We start from the raw sequence: 21,565 nt of genomic DNA, 5'->3' as shown, positions 1-21,565 counted from the left end.
TTTGCTCCAATTTTTTTAGTGCAGTAGCACAGAATGAAAACAGTTTAGAAAGACTTCATTAGCCTACAAAGTACCTGTGAGCTTGTAGTTAGCTTTATGAGTGTGTTCAGAACTCATCCTAACATTAGAAAAATCCATTCTAAAAATTATTGACAGTAAGTTATAATTAATAATTCATGCAAAATGCTGTAAATTGGTAATTTCCTAGATTATGCTGACCAAAGTTATTGTAGCAGTATTTATAGTCTCTTATTTGAAGAAATAAAAGTGATCTAGTTATTGGAAGAATTTTCTATTAGCACATTTTAAGATGACTAGTTGGTTCATTAAATAGGTTTGTATAAGATCCACAGAAAATCTTGGTAAACTTGCATGTGTTACATGTCGAGAGATACCTATGATTTCTTTAATATGGATTTTTAATACATGTTCTAAATCTTACTCAACTTTTTTTTGCTGTGGTAACTACTGTGTTTGGGAAACTATTGATGAAATGAATCTGAGAGAGTCTTAAAAATTGCCTGGTTAAGTATATTTGGTCTCTTTTGAAATTATTTAGCAGAAAATATTAATAAAACCACTAGCCTTTAAAATGCCCCCCCAGAAATTCCTTGAATTATACTGTTATAAAATGGTTATTCATTCATTCAACAGCCGTATTGGGTGTCCAGTGTCAGTACTGCTTTATTGTCAGAACCAGGAAATGTGGCGATCATATCCTTGTCATGGAGCTTACATGCTAGTGGGAGAGACAGATGTAAAAATAGTAAACACATGCATACACACACACATTCAGAGAATGGACACAGTGCACCACCACACCAGGCCACACCACTTCTTTTAAAAGGTTGAAATACATGGTTCTGGGCAGTGGCAAACTTAGATAGTGGTCAAGAAAGGGCTCCGTCCCAGAACTGCAGACATGGTTGCATAATGGAGTACTCGCCTAGCATGTGCAAGGTCCTGGGTTCAATCCCCCGTACTACAGAAACATCATGAGGACATGATGTTTCACCTGAGACCTAAAGAAGGAGAAGGAGCCAATCCTGACAAGGTCTGTCTGAGGAACATCCCAGGCTAAGAGCACAAAAATTAAAAAGGCTTTGCCTGAGTTCAGAAAAAGCCTGGTATGTTCAAAGAAGAGAGGAGGTTGTGCGCATGGGATGGGAAGGGAGATGGTGTGCAGACAGGTGTCCCAGATGAACAGATGCAGACCCCGCAGACCCTTGCAGGTCTAGTGAGGAGTTCCGATTTCCCTCCACAGGCAGTAGGCAGTCACTGGAAGGTTATATGCAGGAGAATGGCCTGTTTTATGTTTTCCCAAGAGGACCCTGGCTGCTCTGTGTCAGGAGCAGGAAGGAAGGCTGGGCATCACTGAGACATTGTCACCAGCCAGTTTGGAGTTGAGGTGCCAGTGGACAGGGTCGGGGGTTGTTAACCCTGGAGATGGAATAGAGAGAACAGGTCCAGGAAGATTTGGATGTAGAGGAGATAGGATTGCTGATGGAGGAGGGGGATGGGAAGGAGGTAGAAAATAAGTCCTCATGATGGAGTATAAAAACAAGATGACATGGAGATATTTAAGCATCCAAATTCCATTTTCGTTCTATACCCTGAGTTCAAAGTTATTGCATGTATTCATAATTATAACGAAGCTGAGCTTTTCCAGAGCACATGCGATTCTGACACACTGAAAGCATGCTGCTTCTTATGGTTGGCTGCTGTACATGAACAGAAATTAACCAAGAAGATGCAGTGAAACTAAGCAAATAGTTTCAGCCAAAAACACAAGGACTTGCATGATGTAACGTGTTAATTTTGCTAATCGTCATTTCCTTTTTTAAAGAGAAATTTCCTCTTGCAACCCATACACAATCAGGAAATCTTTCAACCTGCTTATTTCAATCACAGGGTATAGAAGAAAGATGGAATTTGGATGCTTAAATATCTCCATGTCATCTTGTTTTTATACTCCATCAGAAGAAATTATTTTCTAGGTCCTCGCCATTGCTAAGGATGGCTTTGGTCTCGAGATCCTCCTATCTCAGCCTCATGAGCCACTGGGATTACAGGTGTGCACCACCACACCAGGCCACACCAATTCTTTTAAAAGGTTGAAATACATGGTTCTGGGCAGTGGCAAACCTGCCCACTCAGATGGGCCTGACCCACATGATTATGTCATTTTTTGAATCTTCAGTGTGAATTGAGCTTTCCCAGTCATTGAGCAAAGCTCACATCCTCAGTAACAGCCCCAAATTCTATGTGATAGTTTCCATCTGCTGTTCTCCCACCAAATACTGTAGGACTTTTGCAGAGGGCTTCTCTTTGTCACACTTACGTCTCAGAAGTCTGTGAGTTCTAAGTTAGATCAGTTCTGGTTTCTGCTGATTTTTATCTTCGTGGACCTTCTCCTTTTCTGAATTTGGGTATTTCTCTCTTCCTTTGGCCATTGAAACAGTGTACTATTCCTCTTCTCATATCCGTCTTGCAGAGAGTGGAGCCACAACAGAGCTGGTGGAGCCTCCTGTGACACAGGGAAGGGGAAGGAGCTGGGCTTGGCAGGGGTTCAGACCTCAAACTTGAACACTGTCCTGCTGCCCTGTCTGATGCACGTGCTGGAATATCCCCACAAATGGTGATCTCCAACTCTGTTACCTGGTTTTGTCCATCAAACCATTTTCCTTCTAGTCCATCCAAGCAGGTTCTGGTTCTTCCAGAGGACCACTGTACAGTCCTCCAAGCAAGGGGTTGTGGTTATGCACAGCTTTAAGTGACAGTGAAGACAGTGATCTGGTCCATCCTAGAGCACCCACAATCTCACCCTGCTTTCAGTTCTGGCCAGCCACAGTAGCTTGTGACATGAGAAATCATGCTTAAAAAGCAAAAAGGGAGAGCTCATGTAAATACATGTGGGAGATAAGATAGGAACTCATAGATATGTATGCTGCTCCTTCCTTCCTTCCTTCCTTCCTTCTTTCCTTCCTTCCTTCCTTCCTTCCTTCCTTCGATTGAACACTCAGGGATACTCGTCAGGAGCACTCGACCACTGAGCCACATCCCCAGCCCTATTTTGTATTTTATTTAGAGACAGGGTCTCACTGAGTTGCTTAGCACCTCATTTCTGCTGAGGCTGGTTTTGAACTCATGATTCTCCTGCCTCAGCCCTCCCAGCTGCCACCTTCCTTCTACAGGACTTCTTTTCAATTGACATCTTAGAGAACCTCAAAGAATAAACCAGGAGGCACTCAGGTGTCAGGAGCAGACTCCCCTGCTCCCCTAACATCCCCCTTTGCTGGGGTTACTCCTGCCCCCTGAAATCTCAAAGAAAATTCTGGGGATCCCTGGAGCATTCCTTGACAATCACCACACTATGGTGTAAAAATTTTTTAAATGAAGATGGATATTTGCATTGCAGGTCGACACCTCTTTTAAGAGTCGCCATCCATGGCCTCTTTGATACAGGGTCTTCAGCGTCTCCTGCTCTCATTACTTCTTTTGGGGGTCATATGCATGCAGGAGGCCACAGTCTCCTAGTGCATTATTATCTGCTCTGTCTTGCTCTCTCCGGGCGTCATCCATATGGCGCCCACACATCTTTCTGCTGTTCCATCTGCTTTTGTCATTCCTTAAGTTCCTCCCATGGCTCACCATTCCTCATAGGAGGAAGGCCCCCAGTGCTCCGCTCTCCCCTCTTAGTTTTATTCATGTCCCTGTCTGCCTTGTCTGCTCCTCCCCAGAAAACACCTGCTTATAGCTCCTACCAGCACCAAGGCCTCCCCACCTCCCAGCTCCAGGAACCCTCCTACTCCTTAGTACTGGATTCATATTGCACATACTTAGATATAACTTTACAACTTCCTGTTTTGTTTTTATTTTTTTGTGTGTTTTGTTTTGTTTTGGAAATGCTGGGGGTTGAACCCAGGGCCTTGTACATGCTAGGCAAGTGTTCTACCACTGAGCTACATCCCTGGCACAACTTCCTACCTTTGAGCCTCATCTCACTCCCAGCCTTTCTCTTCCCACCTTTCTCTCTCTGCTCTGAGTAGTCTTCTGTTGTGCCCCTGTCAATTAGAATTGTGACCTTTGACCTACTGTCTGTCTCCTCCACTTAAATGGAAACCACAGACAGGGATGTTTGTGGGGAGGGAGCCTACTCACTTTCTATCTGCAGCTCCCAGGCCCCAACAGATGTGTGACCCATAAAGGCACTCAGCATTTGAATGAATGAATCATCAAGTTACCACGGATGCATTTAGGAAGATGGGAATGGCAGTTATTAAATAAATCAGCTCCAAGTTAATAAAAACATAAATCATAAATCATTCTTCAAAGTCTCACTGCTGCAAGACTTTCAGGACTCTGTCTATTCAAATGAGATCTCAGGTTCTTAAAAGGAAAGTTTTATTTGTTGATACTTCAGGAGCTTCCACCATGTGTGGAAGTCCCACCATCCGAGTGGAATTGGCTGTGGCCATAACCAGTTGCAGCGTTCAGAGCTGATAGTATTCATAATTCATAATCCAAGGGATAGAGGGTAGTGGTGGCAGGCATGTATGTGTGAAGGTGTGTGTGTGACAAATGACTGGGTGTTTTAATGAACCGCTCACTTGAAAATTGTCTTTCTGCAGGTGATGTATCACCAATCAGTATGTCTCCCATCAGTCAATCTCAGTTTATTCCACTCGGGGAAATCCTCTGCTTGGCGATATCGGCAATGAACTCGGCAAGAAAACCTGTCACCCAAGAAGCACTGATGGAACACCTGACAACTTGTTTTCCAGGTAATGAGAAACAAACAGAGCACTTGCCAAATGGATATGTGTGCTGGTGGCTGTTGGACTTCAAAGGGATCATTCTTGTCACGTTTAGCTATAATGGGGCGGGGGGGGGGGCACTTCACCAAAACTACCCAGAAGCCTTTCTTCCTTCTGTCATTAAAAGTCAAGGCACCTGAGTTACATCAAAAATAAGTTCACTGCTTCAGCTCTGATTGTCTTTAATTGGCACTGAGCAAAAAGAAAATTAAATCAGAATCCATAAAGAACCGGCAAAAATGACCAGGATTCTATTCAGTCTTTGCCATCCAACCTTTCTTAAGTCTGTGAACATGAGTGTTCAAAGGGCTAGTTCAGAATAACCCCAAATTTTCATCCAAAGTAATTAAACTACAGAAAGAGTAATATTCAGAGTAAACATATTTCACAAGTTCATTTCATGGCTTGGTGAGCTTTAAGAAAGTATTATTTGGTAAGTTAGTTAAGATTTCGTTTTAAAAGAAAAATACAAATATTTGCTTTTCTCCTAAATATTATAAAGATGAAGGCAATAACCCAGGGGCTATAGGAACCACATTGATGCTTCCAAGTTGAGAAGATGTCAGGAATGGTAATAAGCTAAAGAATGGATGCCTCATCTCAACACAGCCCACGTCTCAGCTCCAGTGTATTGTTACCACTCCACCTGCAAGGCACAGAATCCTTCCAGAGTAGCCAAATTTAATTTTTCAGAAGAACTGGAAATTCATTTTATGTGAAATCCCTAAATTTCCTTAAATGCTACAGTTTGTGTGTTTGTGTGTGTGTGTATGTTCAAGTATACATACACACACACAAACACAAAAATTGTATATATCTCAGCAACAGGTGGGTCAAGTAAAATACATTTTGGGGCTACCAGAATCTGTTCCTAGGTTGAAATGGAAATTATATTAAAAATGAATGAGTGCTCTATGTGGTGGTGCACACCTGTGATTCTAGCAACTCAGGAGGCTGAGGCAGGAGGATTACAAGTTCAAAGCCAGCCACCAGCCTCAGCAACTTAGCAAGAGCCTGGCTTAAGAAAAAAAAAAAAAAAAAAAGAATGCTTGATAGATGATAGATTGTTCATTCTGCTTAGAAGAGACCTTGGTAAATATAAGCTATGAGAATGCTGGATAACAAATGATACAGAGCATCAGGGGCCTATAGCAATGACTGCTTATTTATCTCCTTTATCTGTGGGTTCCCCAGTAGTCAGCTAATTCAGCTGAGGCCTAACAGAGTGGTCATGCTCTACCTGTACCCCATCCTTTTTAGAAAAGAGGCAAGCAGAGGCTCACTTTGCTGGTAGGGATGGCAGAAGCACAAAAACACAGGTCCTTGGTACAAGAGTTCCTCAACCCTTTGATCTCACTCTGTTAGCATTGCATGCCCCAAAGCAAACCTGACCATTCCCAAAGTAAAGGTGTGGGGAAGTGTACCCCACACAGGTGGAAGGTTGGAAGTGCCAACTCTAAGCGAAATGGTAATCTACGTGACCACACTGGGTTTCCTGAGAGAAACTTTAAATTTCTCTCCTAGTGATTCTTCCTTCATTTTCGATTATCTGAGTAATATATTTCGATATTATATGTAATGTTTAAAAACTCTAATATGAACCCACCCTTGCAACCTATAAATTATCTTAAATGTTGTAATATTTTATTTTCTCTGAATTTTCTTCACTATCTGATTGTTTCTTTTTGTAAACTTGCAGACAGAACTTTTTCTTTCAGTAGTAAGATAAGCAAAATCCCAGGGAACAGTGTCTCAGAGGGGACAGATGCTGTTGGCAGATTCTGTGCTTTTGTGAAGGATGGCCCTTCTTTCTGCCTGATTCCTGGGTAGCCACTTGTTATCAAACAACCCAGCAGCTTTTGAATCCCTTGCGTTTTTATATAGCTTCACGGGAGATCATATAGATTTTTCAGGATTTGGCTACTCAACTTCCCGTTTCTGAAAAGAAAGAGAAAGAACACAGAGTCAGCATGTAATGGTAAAATGCTCATCACCAGAAGCAGCTGGTAACAGTATCACTAAGTTGAAGTACCTCATAGAGAAATCCATAGATTATCTGTACTTAAAAGAATAAGTGCTTTGCTAACCTTTTTGGTGGATGAACAGAAATCCCAAGGCCTTGGTCTTCAGAGGAACTGAGAGGAGCTAACTAAACTTTCTCTGTGACACTGGTGACTGTTGACCGGCTCCAGAAGTTTGGAAGGACACCGTTTAAACTAGAGTCTAGGTCAGGGGTTTATAAACTATGGCCTGCAAGCCTAGTGCAGCCCACCACCTGTATCTGTAAATAAAGCTAAACTGGAACTCAGCCGTGCCCGCTGGACAGTGTATTGGCTTTGGCTCCCCATACTGCACTGTCAGAGTTGAGTAGTTGGAACACAGATCATATAGCTCCCAAAACCTAACATATGTACTATCTGGCTCTTTACAGAAGAAGTTTGCCAATCCCAGGCTTAGGATATAATGACAATTATTTAAAATTTTGTTCAGCAATAGTTCCAAATTTTAAACTAGTATTTCATTAAAAAATGAGATATTGTATCCTGCCTGCCTTTTTATTCTTTCTTACCTCCTTCCTCCATTCTTTTCTTTCCCTCCTTTGATTTTTTTTTTTTTTTTTTTTTTTTTTTGGCCTTTCTTTTGCTTGTCACTTAAGTGACATCAGAACAAAACACTTTCAAAAACTCAACATTGTTAGTTTTTTTTCTGCTTGAAAAATGGTTTTTTAATGACAGTACTTACTATCATATTTATATTTTTTGTTTTTAAAGGTAAGAGTATTTATTTTTTAATGCCTTATTATTTGAAGATGAAGTTTAATTAAATGTGAAAATATTTGAATTCTCATATTTAGCACATGGTTAATAAGTATAAAGAATAGTCTAGAATTGGGGCCTTTGTTCCTGTTGTGGAATCCATATTATAAAGAGTTTTCAGTGAAAGTTCTTCTAGTAAAGAATGTATGATATACCGAAAAAAATCTTATCACCTTTTATATAGGTTGAATTTTTTGAAATCCAATTCAACAACTTTTATATACCAGTCTCCATTACAGAATTCAAGAATATTTCTTAAAAGGTTTAAAAAGGATATATACTTGCTTCTCACATTTCGCGGGGAAAGGGGGATTAAACCCCGGGGAACTTATCCACTGATTAACATCCCCAGCCCTTTTTATTTTTTATTTTGAGACAGGGTCTTGCTAAGTTGCTGGGGCTAACTTCAAACTTGTGACCCTCCTATCTCATTTTCCCAGGTAGCTGGAGTACAGGTGTGCACCAACATACCCTACTTCTTATATTTTTAAAGACCTTCTCATCCATTCATGCAGAATGAATGATTGTTTAAATTGTTAGAATTGAATCCTTCTGGGAGGACAGCTGGCCTTGAACAAAATGCAGTTAGAACTATCAGGCTGGTTATGGGGTTCAAGTTCATTTTTAAATATATGTTTTTGCTTTGGAAGATGTAAAGGTGTGGAAAGGAGATAAGTCAGGTTTCAGCTCTGTTAGTATGCAAAGCTTATCCTTGTTCTTTAAGCCCTCAAAATTTGAAGTCATGATGGACTTTAGGAGTAGAATCTGAAAGTGATGGAATACACAGACATTCCTCACCGCCACCACTCTCCAAGTGAGCCCTACAGATTCCTGGTAGAACTCAAGATTTCATGACAATTGAAAATGTCCGTCATGATACAGGGGCTTAATAATAAAATAATAATAATAGGTATCAGCAATTTTCAGTTAAATCTTTGAAAATTCAAGGTAGAAGTATAGAAAATGGATGGAGAGAAAAGAATGTTTATGGTTTCTTTTTCTTTCCAAGTAAACATGATTTGATTTATGAACCGAAAATCCAAAACAAAAAGCAGAGGTGCAAATGCTCTATGGAATTCTTTCTTATCTCTTCTTTTGGAACAACCAGAGAACTTGTTCTTAACGGTAAGTAAAGATGACTGCATTGTAATCATGATTCTCTATAGTTTCATGAGTTTTCTAAGATCATTATTTAAAAGGCCTGTACCATTAACCAGCCCATTCTATAACAATTCAATTCTTGTTTTAAAGTAATGGCTGTTCTTATGAATCACACCTCAGCTTTCCTTTAGTAGCAGTCATAGTAAATTAGTCAATCATGAGTTCTAAGACCATTGAAGATACAGTCAGTTTTAAACATGGGTTTGTTCTTTTAATTTCTGGTGCCAATAACTACACTATTCTTGACACTCCAGTATGGCTACTGTGTATTCTCCTCTCAGGAGTAGCATTCTGTGTGAATGAAGTCTTCTTTCAGTTATCTGTTAGAAGGCCCTAATAGTTAGTAGAGAGTAGAAATTCTTTTAAAAATGGTTACCTGTAACCATTTTGTTGTTGTTTTCATTTTATGACGGTGCTCAAAAATGGCATGCGTATGGTTTAGGTTATACACTAATAAAATTAAAATGTATTTATATTTTGTATAGAAAGTACCACAAAAATTTTAAATAACAACTTTTATTTTATCAGTCTTAAAATCATTTGTACAAAATAACCAATGTACATTGGTCAGAAGTTATGCATTATCCCAATAGCTTGGAAGGCTGAGGCAGGAGGATCACAAGTTCAAAGCCAGCCTCAGCAAAATCGAAGCACTAGTCAACTCTAATAAAATACAAAATAGGGCTGGGGATGTGGCTCAGTGATTCTAGTACCCCTGAGTTTGATCCCTGGTATCCCTCCCTCACCCCGCAAAAAGTTAAGCAGTAGATTAGGGCTGGGAATGCAGCTTAGTAATAGTGTGCTTGCCTAACATGGGCAAGGCCCTACATATGAAAAATAAATAAAAAGAGTAAAACATTAGATTAAAAGGAAACTATGCAACTCAAAAATGAAATAATTATGTCACTCAGTACATTATCTATGAACAGTGTTATATTTTTTTACCTTGGTCACTAAGGATGCCTTCTAAGGAGGAAGGAGGATGACATAAATATGTGTGTATGTGTGTGTTATATCATACTTGTAGACTCTGAGAATTCCAGACCATTTCTAATATTTTTATATCCTACTTCATAGTTTTGGAAGGATTGGAGGATCCTAAACCTCTCAGGTCACCCAGCTGTTCTAGGTTGCTACACAACATTCTTGGAAGGTAATGTGGGATTTCGTGGATCCTGACCCAAAGTTTAAGACCAATACTAAGTAGTATTGGTTGAGCATTCACTATATGTCAGTCACTGTTCTACAGGCACCAAATTCAGACTAACAGCGCCAGGAATGTAGGTACCATTATTATCCACATTTTGATGACAATAAACAGAAACTCTAAGAAGTTAAGTTGCCAGCTGCACTAATGATACCAGCTGCACTGATTTTCTAGGGCTGCTTAACAGAAGTTTATCATCCTAGAGTTGAAGGCCAGATATCCAAAATGAAGATGTCAACAGGTTGTTTGGTCATTCTGAAGTCTATGAGGAAAGAATCTGTTTCAGGGATCTGCCCTTGGCTTGTGGATGGCCAACTTCTACCAGTGTCTCTTTATATTATTTTCTCCCTTTATATTATTGTCTCTGTGTCTACATTTCCCCTTTTCAGAAGGACATCAGTTATATATTACAGCCCATCCTGATGATCTTATTTGAACTTGAATACAGTTGCAAAGATCCTATCTACAAAAAAAAAAAAAAAGGTCAGTCTTAGGAGGCGTTACCACAGTTAGAATTTCAACACATGAATCTGGGGTAGCGGCGTTAGTCAACTTCCTATTATAACAAATACCTGAGATAATTGACTTGGAAGGGGCTCACTTTGGCACACAGGTTTAGAGGTTTCGGCCCATAATCATTTGACCTCATTACTTGTAGCCCTGTACTGAGGCAGCACTTGGCAGGACCACTTAATGGAGCAAAACTGCTCGCCTCATGATCAGAAAGAGAGGGGAGGCAGAAGTCCCATAGTCCTCTTCAAGGCCACACTTCCAATGACCTAAAGACTTCCCATTAGGCTCCAGAGCTTAAAGGTTCTATGACATTCCCAGAGCACTAATCTGGAGACTGAATCTGTAACACGTGGGCCTCTGAGACATTCCAGACACAAACTATGACAGTGGGTGAGGGAAGCGGGTGAGGTGCGTGGGTCAGCCGTTAACACCAGCTATCAGTGATAGAGCTGGGCTTTCCATCCAGGAGTCTGGCCCCAGGACCCAAGCTTTCAGTCTCCACATTACACCGCCTTAACCATGTTTGGTTGACAATGTGAAATTGCCATTTTGTGGGTCAGACACGGTTGAATATTGGCAGTTATTCATATGATTCAACCTGACCTGTTTCTAAATTATATCATTCAGATCAATTTTATAAGTAATCACCCTTTATGTGATGAGGACTACAGAATACCCAGGAAATAAAGTAAATGGACTATAGCCTGATGAATTTATACTCTCTGAAGGATTTATACTCTTGATTCTGCCTCTTAAGGTGGAGAAGACATAAACATGCACACAAAACCCCTTGAAAACATTATTAGTCATTATACAAAGAAGCATCTATCATTTTTATTCCTAGTGTTTCTATTCTAGAAAAGCAGGGGGTTTGGGACTTAGTGATCAACCTGATAGTCTTTGCTTTTACAAGTGTGTTTATTCGGGCCCACTGGTTAGAAACTAGAAGAAATACCTCCACCTGCTGACTTATGACTAAAAGGAGAATGTTCTCACCTGACTTTGACCAGTGCACCAGTCAATATTGAAGGTGTTGATGATTGCAAAATTAGAGATCATATCAGAAATAGGGATCAAGTCTAATTGTCCTTTTATATAACTCATAAAGTTAAGTAAACTTAATCTTTTTTTAAAAAAGGAGTATATGAAGTAGTTCTAATGTGTAGCCTCTATATATGTTATATTTGTTTTTCATATCAAGATAGCTGTTTTAACCTTTCTTCCCTAGTTACTTTTACTGAAGATGACTTTTCTGTAAGTTGATATCACATTATGTAAAACTTTTCATTTTCCTCTCACTTTCATGATTGAGTTCAGTGAAGGTTTGTATTGACAGTTGCAACCCAGCTGGGCAAGGTGGCACATGCCTGTAATTCCAGCGACTTGGGAAGCTGAGGCAGGAGGATTGCAAGTTCAAAACCAGCCTCAGCAGTTTGGTGAGGCCCTAAGCAACTTAGTGAGACCCTGTCACAAAATTAAAAAAAAAAAAGAAAAAGAAAGAAAGGGCTGGGGATGTGGCTTAGTGGTTAAGTGCCCCTGGGTCCAATCCCTGGTGCATCCCTAGCCCTCTTCGAGCTTTTATATTTTCTCAGTCCATAGGAAGTAATAGCAATAGACATTATCAGAGGAGACTATGATGCACACTAAACGTAATGGCCAGCCTCGTCTTGTTCCCACTTACACGCCCTGAGCTGATACTTGGAAGCTTGCTATTACTAATAAGATTCTGAAAATCAGGAATCGGCAACATGTTCCCGCTTCACTCTCACAAGTGTTGTTCATTTGCTTTTTGGTTTTAGGTGTTCCAACCCCAAGCCAAGAAATCCTGCGGCACACATTGAACACCCTGGTACGGGAGAGGAAGATCTATCCCACTCCAGATGGCTATTTCATTGTGACCCCACAGACTTACTTCATAACTCCTTCCCTCATAAGAACTAACAGTAAATGGTACCATTTGGACGAGAGGATACCTGACAGGTCTCAGTGTACCTCTCCACAACCTGGAACCATAACGCCCTCTGCCTCAGGCTGTGTCAGGGAAAGGACATTGCCCAGAAACCACTGCGACTCTTGCCACTGCTGCCGAGAAGACATGCACAGCATGCACGCATCCACTCTGCAGAGGAAATCTGCCAAGGACTGCAAAGACCCTTACTGCCCTCCTTCTCTGTGCCAGGTGCCACCCACTGAAAAGAGCAAAAGTACTGTAAATTTTTCTTATAAGACAGAAACTCTCTCGAAACCTAAAGATAGTGAAAAGCAGTCCAAAAAATTCGGGCTCAAGTTATTCCGGCTAAGTTTTAAGAAAGACAAGACCAAACAGCTGGCCAACTTTTCTGCCCAGTTTCCTCCAGAGGAGTGGCCGCTGCGCGACGAAGACACGCCCACTACCATCCCTCGGGAAGTGGAGATGGAGATCATTCGGCGGATAAACCCGGACTTGACTGTGGAAAATGTCATGAGGCACACTGCACTAATGAAGAAACTTGAAGAAGAGAAAGCGCATAGGAGTAAAGCAGGATCCTCTGCCCACCACAGCGGAAGAAGTAAAAAGAGCAGGACGCATCGAAAGTCCCATGGGAAGTCTCGGTCACACAGCAAGACGCGGGTGTCCAAAGGAGACCCTTCCGACGGTTCGCATCTGGACATTCCTGGTGAAAGAGAGTATGACTTTTGTGACCCTCTGACCAGGGCGCCCAGGGAGGGCTGCTTCATCATCGAGCACAAAGGCGACAACTTCATCATGCACAGTAACACGAACGTGATTGAGTCCCATTTCCCCATGACACCAGAATGGGATGTGTCCGGTGAATTGGCCAAAAGGAGAACTGAGATGCCTTTTCCTGAACCTTCCAGGGGAAGCTCGCACTCCAAAGTGCACCGAAGCCACAGCCATACCCAGGACCGAAGGTCCAGGAATGAGAGACCCAGCAAAGCCAAGGAGAGGTCCAGATCCATGGATAACTCCAAAGGCCCCCTGGGCGCTTCTTCTCTAGGCACACCCGAAGACCTGGCCGAAGGCTGTAGCCAGGACGACCAGACCCCCAGCCAGTCCTACATCGATGACAGTACTTTAAGGCCTGCTCAGGCTGTTGGTCATCAAAGGGCTCTCCTTTCATCCGCAAGCTATAAAGAGGTATGTATTCCAGAAATAGTTGGTGGCAGCAAGGAGCTTTCCAGTGCTTGTAGCCTCTTGGAGCCAGGCAAACCACCCGAGAGTTTGCCACCCTACGGGGAACTCAGCACCTGTCCAACCAAAACAGCCGCTGATGACTATTTCCAGTGCAACACTTCTAGTGAGACGGTACTCACCGCACCGTCGCCTCTGGGGAAGAATAAGGAGGACCATGCCACTCTGACCCTGGCAGAAGGCATGAAAAAGCTGTCTCCCTCTGATAGGCAGGCCCCGCATTCCTCCAGGGAACCTGTCAGCCACAAGGAGGAGTCACCAAAAGGGTCAGGGGGGGGCCCTGCTGCTTCGGGTGGAGTGGCTGAAGGCATTGCCAACGGACGCCTGGTCCAGCACCACGGTGCAGAACCCAGCAGCCTGGACAAGAGGAAAGAGATATTCAGCAAAGACACACTGTTCAAGCCTCTTCACAGCACCTTGTCTGTAAACAGCTATCACAAGTCAAGCCTGTCCCTCCTCAAATCGCACCCGAAGACCCCTGCTGACACACTGCCAGGCCGATGCGAGAAACTGGAACCGTCCCTGGGGACCTCGGCAGCACAAGCCATGCCAGCTTCCCAGCGTCAGCAGGAGTCTGGAGGGAACCAGGAAGCCTCTTTTGACTATTACAATGTCTCCGATGACGACGACTCTGAGGAAGGGGCAAACAAAAACGCTGAGGAGGAGAAAAATAGAGATGATGTAGGCACCATGCAGTGGCTTCTTGAGAGGGAGAAGGAAAGAGACTTGCAGAGGAAGTTTGAGAAGAACCTCACCCTCCTCACCCCAAAAGAAACTGACAGCAGCAGCAACCAGAGAGCCACCCATTCAGCCCGGCTCGACAGCATGGATAGCAGCAGCATCACCGTGGACAGTGGATTCAACTCCCCACGGTAGGGAGAGGGGTCTGCACACACACCCCCACTGGGGCCTGGGGCTTTATGCAGATAACTTGAGAAGTTTCTGATCTCACAGTCTTGCTTCTGTGAATGAGGGCTAAGAGTTGTGTGTGTTGTGTTGTTAACAGCCTGTTTCTGACTTCTTTTTCAGGAATTGAAAAAAAAAAAAAGTTTCTGCAGCTGTAGAGATCACCAATCTGGACTGGTGGGTTGGCTCCTTCCCTCAGACTTGCATCAGTCTGGTCTAACTAAGACCAGCACTTCCCAGTATTTCTTCTATTCCTGTTGCCATCATGCTAAAGAAAAGGGTTTTTTTGTTTTGTTTTGTTTTGTTTTTACAAGTCCTTCAGAAATAATAACTTTTTGAAGAGTGAATAGTCAGTGGGGAACAGGGATAGGGAGTCACCTGATGCTAAGGTAGGGGTCCCTCTAGTGAAAATATTAATCACAGACCTCAAAACCTTTCCAGAGGACCTGGAATCTTGCTGCATTGCAATCCCACTTTGTGTGCAGCCTGCCCACTTGCTCATGCACCTTCCTGCCTCTGCCCTCTTGTCTACAAAGAAATGGAAATATGTTCCTCTCACAGAAAGGTCGGGGGCCTGTGCTCCAGTAAATCAAGACATGCACCAGTGCTTTTATTTCTCTTCCTGCAGAATTGATACAACCCATTTAGGCACTGTCGTCACAGTCGCTTCCTTTTGTAGGTTTTGTTAATTCAGAAGAGTTGATAATTGAGAGTATAATGCCTGATGGTCATGTCCAAAGCACTGAAGTGGTTCAGAAGTTACAAAAGCAAACTGAGGAGTCTAGATAACTTCCTTTTGTTCCTCCTTAACTCTTTCTTCTCCTTAAAAGGGCAACTTGGGTCCTAAATCTCCTTCTAAATTCTACTCCAGATTGGTGACTCTGAGATGCAGAAATACTTTGAAGAGACTGACATTCCTCATCAGCTGTGATTCCCAAGATCTTACAGTACTTATAATTTTTAATAAGTACCCAGATATGATTATGGACTTCATATCTTTATTTTAATTATTAAGAATTAAAATTAATTCTGTTGTGATCATTTTGCCATTTCTCTGGATACTTTGGGGATACAGCATCCCAAAGTCAGAACTGGGAATCATTAATCTGTTTGTCCCATATTAGGCCTTTGTTATTTCTTAAAAGGGCTATTTCTTGATGATTATAATAATAGTTATTATTATTATGGTCATGTGAACTTTTTGCAAGTTAACGTGTAAGTCTAATGTCCAAACAGACCATACAGATGGCATGCTGGTTAAAGTGGGTGGGAGACCAAGAGTCCCAGGTCTCCTCTACCTGTCCCTTGAGGATCCTTGAGAAACCACAGCCATCACACCCAGTCTTTAAATCACTGGCCTATTTAGTGACTTTTCTAAGAAATTGTTTTTGCTAAATCATTTTTTATCCAAAACCAAATTTTCATGTATTCTCCAATTTATTTTCTCTAATCTTTTCTACCTATTTTCCTATTCTGCTCTTTTTTTTCTCTTGAAAAATTTTATGTAGTGGGTACCAGATATGCATAATTAAAGGTCTGTAGTCTGTGGCAAAAGCTCAAAGTCATTGCTTATTGAAGGCATGTTTTATGTCCCTGTATCTTTGTGTTCCCCTATTGCTTATGACGTAGACTCTACCGCCTGGTGCTTTTCATACTACAGTTTCAGACTCTTCATGTTGCCCTCTTGACCCCTAGACTTCCACATGCAGAGGTCACTGCTAAGGATACATCAGGAGTAGTTTAGTGGATTCTAATATAAAACCCTACTACTGCATAATATTGAAAGTTTTTGTTTGTTTAGGGGTTAACAGAAGTATTCAGGAATAACCAAATGAGTATCTCTGCATAATGTAGTATCTCAAAACTTGGAGTGCAGACTGTAGGATTTTTTAAATAACATTCAAAAGTTAAATGCTTTGTTGTAGTAAAGTTTGTTATAAGGAGACTGCCTTCACATATTAGTCGCATGTCTATCTATGCTTCACTATAGGAACAAATAGATTTTTCCATAAATTTCATGCAGTTAGAGAACCTACAGAACAATTCCTAATTTTACCCCTTTCAGATTTAATATCATTTGGTTAGAAGCCAGATGACAAACTTCATTTCTATATGCCTTGATAAAGTCACTAAGTTACCTTTTTAGTGCATGAGGATGTGCAAGAGAATTTTTGATTTACGGGGCTTTCAACATGAGTAGTGTTGTAGCTAAGTAACATTATCATGCTGATACCTTCCCATTGCTGAGACATGCGAATCTTTAGTGGGCTGTTCATTCAGATCTTTGAGTAAAATATTTCACTAAGCAACTAAGATGCAAGCAAGCAAGATGAGTTTTCCCTATACTTAAAGGTTTTAGTCCTGACCCATCAGTCCTGTCCAGCCACATTTCCAAAATGTTTTAGTCCAATCTATTGGAAATTAAAAATGTTGAAAAAATAAAAAAGATCAGAAACTTGATCTATACTATGAGGTCTTGTAATAAAAATGAAAAATTTTGACATGAAAAGCCTGCTACTTCCATAGCTGAGGCCAAAAAAATGGTTGAGCAACACAATATGAAAATAAGAGACCATGTATGGCAAGAGACATGTGCTAGAGCAGCCTAGGGCCAAGGGAACACGTGCCAGTAGAAGGATGAACAACACAGCTACTTATTTCACTTCTCCGACTTATTCCTGGAATTTTTATTTTTAAGGTTGCATTCCATTAGCTCCCTCTAAAAAATAATTAAATTTATTGATAACAGTTCATTTCTATTAACTTTTTATCATCATATCCTGAGACCTCAGTATGAATGTCATAGTCTGTACTCATTATTAAATATATTCTTTATAGAAGCTGGAATACTACCTATATTTATCACTATTAATACGTTGTAGTGGTCAAAGGCATCTTATAGCAGAGACAGCTCCCCACTTAGGTGATGTTAAGGATGAAGAGGAAAGGAAAGACCTCCCCACCATAGTATGTGGACCTGTAGACTAGCTGGAGCAGGCTTACAAGCTAAGGAGGTTCTTACAGCCACTCTGAGGACCTTGAACATGAAGGATTTACTCAGTTCTCCTCAATCAGACTCAGTCATCTTCATTGCTGTTATTGCCCTACATGTTTGAAATGTTAAATGTTATACATCGCTTAAGCAATGAAATAGGTTCAAGGATTTCTAATTTAGAAAAATTGTTAGAAAACAATGAGAGAAATAAAGCTTTTTAGCCTCTATTCTATAAGAATCCTCTAAAAAAGAAAATATTTCTACCAAAGGAAGGCAGAAATGAATGTAAACTTGATAAATAAATGGGGAAAAACCCTAAGGTCCTTTGTCAGAAAATATATTTTAACTAAAGTGTTAAAATTTGACACAGAGGTATACAGTGTTGAAAAAGAATTTTATCCCCATCACGGTGGAAATGAGCTAGTAGCATGCTTGAAGTCCAACAAAGTCAAAATCTCCTAATCAACGAGGCAAATGTGGTCATTAGGGTAAAATTATTGAGTTTATTCAGGAGTAGTTGTGCCCACTGAATTTCTGGCCTGAAATGAAATCATCACTCTGGTATGAGTATTCCCTTCTCAAACTAATGTGATAGCTTCTCTATCACATCAGATTTTGAAGTAGTTTCCTTGAATGTGAAAAGAAGGCGCAGCCATTTCCAAGTGCACTCGGTGGTTGAGAACCCCTTGATTCCTTCTGCGTGCTGCAGATGGTAACGTGTCTGTTAAAGCTCCCGGAGCCCCGGCTGGAAGAGCGGATGCGAGTCATCAGTGGAGATGTATATTGATATGACATTGTGAACCGACACAGGAAATCCATTAACTACATCATTCGCTCTTCCTCTGGGGCTCAATATGTAACTATTTATGTTCAAAGCCAAACAAAACCAAACCTTTTTACTCTTTTAGTACTCGGGAGAGCCTGGCTTCCAACACATCAAGCATTGTTGAGAGTAACCGTCGTCAGAATCCCGCTCTGAGTCCAGCCCACGGTGTAGCTGGGTCAGCCTTCAACTTCCGTGCGAGTACAGACCCCCCGACCAGCGAAGCTGAGAAATTACAGAAACCTTCCAACTGCTTGCAAGCTTCTGTGACTAGTGTGTGATAGTCCTTCTGCCTCAGATCTTCTGTCTCATTCAATACAGCAAAGTTTACGACACTGGGACTGATGTTTACATCTTTGGAAAGACAAGCATCTCAAGCACAGTTTTCGTGTTTACTTAAACTGTGCAGCTAAGTAGGCTAGGGCAAAAAAAAAAAAAATCTTTATTTCAGAGTATTGCTTTTCACATTTATGGCTCTGTAGCAACTGAATAGCAGTAGGGGTGATATGTATACTTTGGCTTCACTAATTGTATCTGAGCACACATAGGAAAGTCTAGACACTGTAAGTGGAATATGCGTTTTCAATGTCATGCAGTTGCCAATTCCATTTTTAAAATGCCACAGATGTGTGTTGCTCCCAGTCTGTGGTTCAGTGGGGCCACGGAACTGATCTTTGACACTTCCCAAACAAACCAACCAACTAACAAAAACCCATGCCACCACAAAATGTCGAATGCAAGGGTCCACCTTAAGGGAAATCAATGCCAAACTGACCAGAAGGGACCCCCGCCCCGGCCCTTTGCGTGTAAACCGTTTATGCACCTGTCATTTTTCACTGTGAGTTTCATGGTACTGTTCTGCAGGAGTCCATGGAAGTATGTCAGAGCGGGTGGCGATGGAAATACCGGGAGTGTCTGTTTTCAGGATTTTGTTTTTGAGTGTGACAGATGCTTGTCTTGATTTTAAACCTTCCATGATCACAAACAGGAATATAGGCCTTTGATGCTGAAGTAGATAAAGGAAGGGAATTCCCATTCTGGCTGGGGCACAGCACTAAGTGAGGGAAAAGGTGATGTGGACGTTTTTAAAGGTATTCATCAAATATTGAAGGAAGATAATTTCCTCCTTGTGATACTTATGATGATCCTATCTTACTATAATAGATAACAATAATTAGTTTGTTTAAAAGCAAAATGTTCTTTGTGATACAAATGGAGAGTATGGCCTGGGGATGTTATTCTTTCTAATGGAAGGATATAAATCTATTTTATGTAGTTTTAAATAGAATGCCTAAATTAGGCTGTGGGAGATGATTTTTAGTGGTTATAGGAAAGAGCAAATTTAGGGAGAGTTGAACTTCAGGCCTTTTATTCCTGGGAAGATATCTATAGAGAAAACTTTTAAAGTAATTTTTGATTAGAAATATACATGCCCATGTAATAAGCAACAGAATGAGCTCATTCTGCTAGTGTGGTATAATCATAATTTGTACTCCCCTAAAGTTTATCAGAATAACAATTATGCATAATGAACTATGCCAGAGTAATGTTTACAGATACTTTGTAACCAATTTCAGGAGGTGTTTTTAGGCAGATGTATAGTCATTAGCCCAGCTTACTTCAAAATGATTTGTTAACATTTTGCTTTGGTTTACAATGTCATGTTGAATACAAAGAAGGCTCAGCAGCAAAGGATTACAAATAATTAAGCTTCAATCTTATAGGAAAAAGACATTTCAAAGTTCCCAAGCTTTATTTTCTGAGAACAATGGAACATGTTATAGATCATAGAAAACTATTTGCAAAAGGGTTTAGTCTGACTCAAGTAAATGGTCTGATAAAAAGTTATATTTAGTCTAGTGGCATGTGCTATTTGGAGCCAAACACCATTTTAAAAAAATAATTATATATATATATATATATATATATATATATATATATATATATATATAATTTTTCACCTCAGATTTAAATAATTGGCATAACATTTGTGAAGCACTTCTGTTCCCATGTTAAATTTAATCACTAGCAATCAGTTTAAAGAATACAGTCATATACATAGACTAATTTTTTAAACATGAATACTCATGCTTTATCACTATTTGAAAGTTGCAGTGGGTCAAAGTTTAGCATAATTCTCTTTTAATGCTTATTATAGTGAAATTTAAGCACATTTCCTAGTAAATTGCCACCCCATTGAAATGCTTAATCCAGTTGACTTTTAATCCCATGCCTTATTTTCTCCAAGGCATGCCTCGAATACTCAGAAACACACAGTCTGTCTCACTGCTTAAATATGTCCAGAAGAAATGATAACGTATCTAGTAGACTACATAATCTGTTTCCTTGGGGAGTTGTATACCATACAGTTACTAAATTTTTATGTCTAAATTTATTTTTTCCAAAAACCTGCTCTCAAATTTTCATCATCCTCAATTCATAAATATTAAAACAGTACATCGGCCTCTGATTGACCCTCTGAAAGTAGCCATTGAAATAATCAGATGCTGTGTGAGCAGGAAAAGAAATCATTACCTTTAAGAGAAGCTTTAAAATATGAACTTATCAATCTTTCACAAGAAATAGGTTTACAGAAAACATTGTTCAAAGAAAATGTGTATACTATTTGCCTGATGCTCCGGGGTACATGATTTTTAAAAGAAAACTTCCTTAGACCAGTAGCCATTAGCGTAGAAATGATGGACTGTAAAGGTGATATATCATGTAAGCAGATGTTCCGTGTAGAAATACTCTCCTGAATCAAATCTGGATTCTTGAATGGAGGAGAAGTGGTGGTGGAAAGCGCATGACATATGTGACATGCGACAATTGTGCATGTCCAAGAGGGTCTCACCGAGATGGTGAGGCTCTCCATGCCCGGGCCCTCAGGCCCTCTCCAAGCTTTGTGTTCTTTTCCTCCAGTGATACCATAGCTTTGTGTCACACAACTGCTTATCTAGTCTTAGAGTTTATCAACTGAAAGGTTTACAAAACTGAATCTGGTTGAATCTCTGTGAGGCGTTCAACTTTAAAGGGTCAACCCATCTGTCGGCATTTTGCACACTTATGTATTATTATGATACAGCATATTACTTTATGGTAATTTTTATTTTTACATATAACTACCTCCATGA

General features: G+C 40.6%; 1 protein-coding gene across 5 annotated transcripts in view; it reads left to right on the top strand.

Annotated features, from left to right (window-relative positions):
- The window catches only part of Stox2 (storkhead box 2), a 223,218-nt gene extending 202,842 nt beyond the window's left edge, over positions 1-20,376 (top strand). For 2 of the 5 annotated variants that reach the window (XM_071610507.1, XM_071610506.1), the window contains exons 2-4: positions 4,632-4,784; positions 12,314-14,579; positions 18,517-20,374. In XM_071610507.1, coding sequence (XP_071466608.1) covers positions 4,632-4,784; positions 12,314-14,579; positions 18,517-18,712 — 2,615 coding nt within the window. In that variant the 3' untranslated portion in view covers positions 18,713-20,374. Of the gene's footprint in view, positions 1-4,631; positions 4,785-12,313; positions 14,580-14,736; positions 14,791-18,516 lie in introns of those variants that run through there. The other 3 variants (XM_071610505.1, XM_027927077.2, XM_027927079.2) reach the window with 3 other exon arrangements.
- The last annotated feature ends 1,189 nt before the right edge of the window (positions 20,377-21,565 follow it).

Source organism: Marmota flaviventris, chromosome 3, assembly GCF_047511675.1.
Source record: "Marmota flaviventris isolate mMarFla1 chromosome 3, mMarFla1.hap1, whole genome shotgun sequence".
Taxonomy (NCBI): domain Eukaryota; kingdom Metazoa; phylum Chordata; class Mammalia; order Rodentia; family Sciuridae; genus Marmota; species Marmota flaviventris.
The sequence above is the reverse complement of the archived record's forward strand: the minus strand, read 5'-3'. Positions and strand labels throughout refer to the sequence as shown.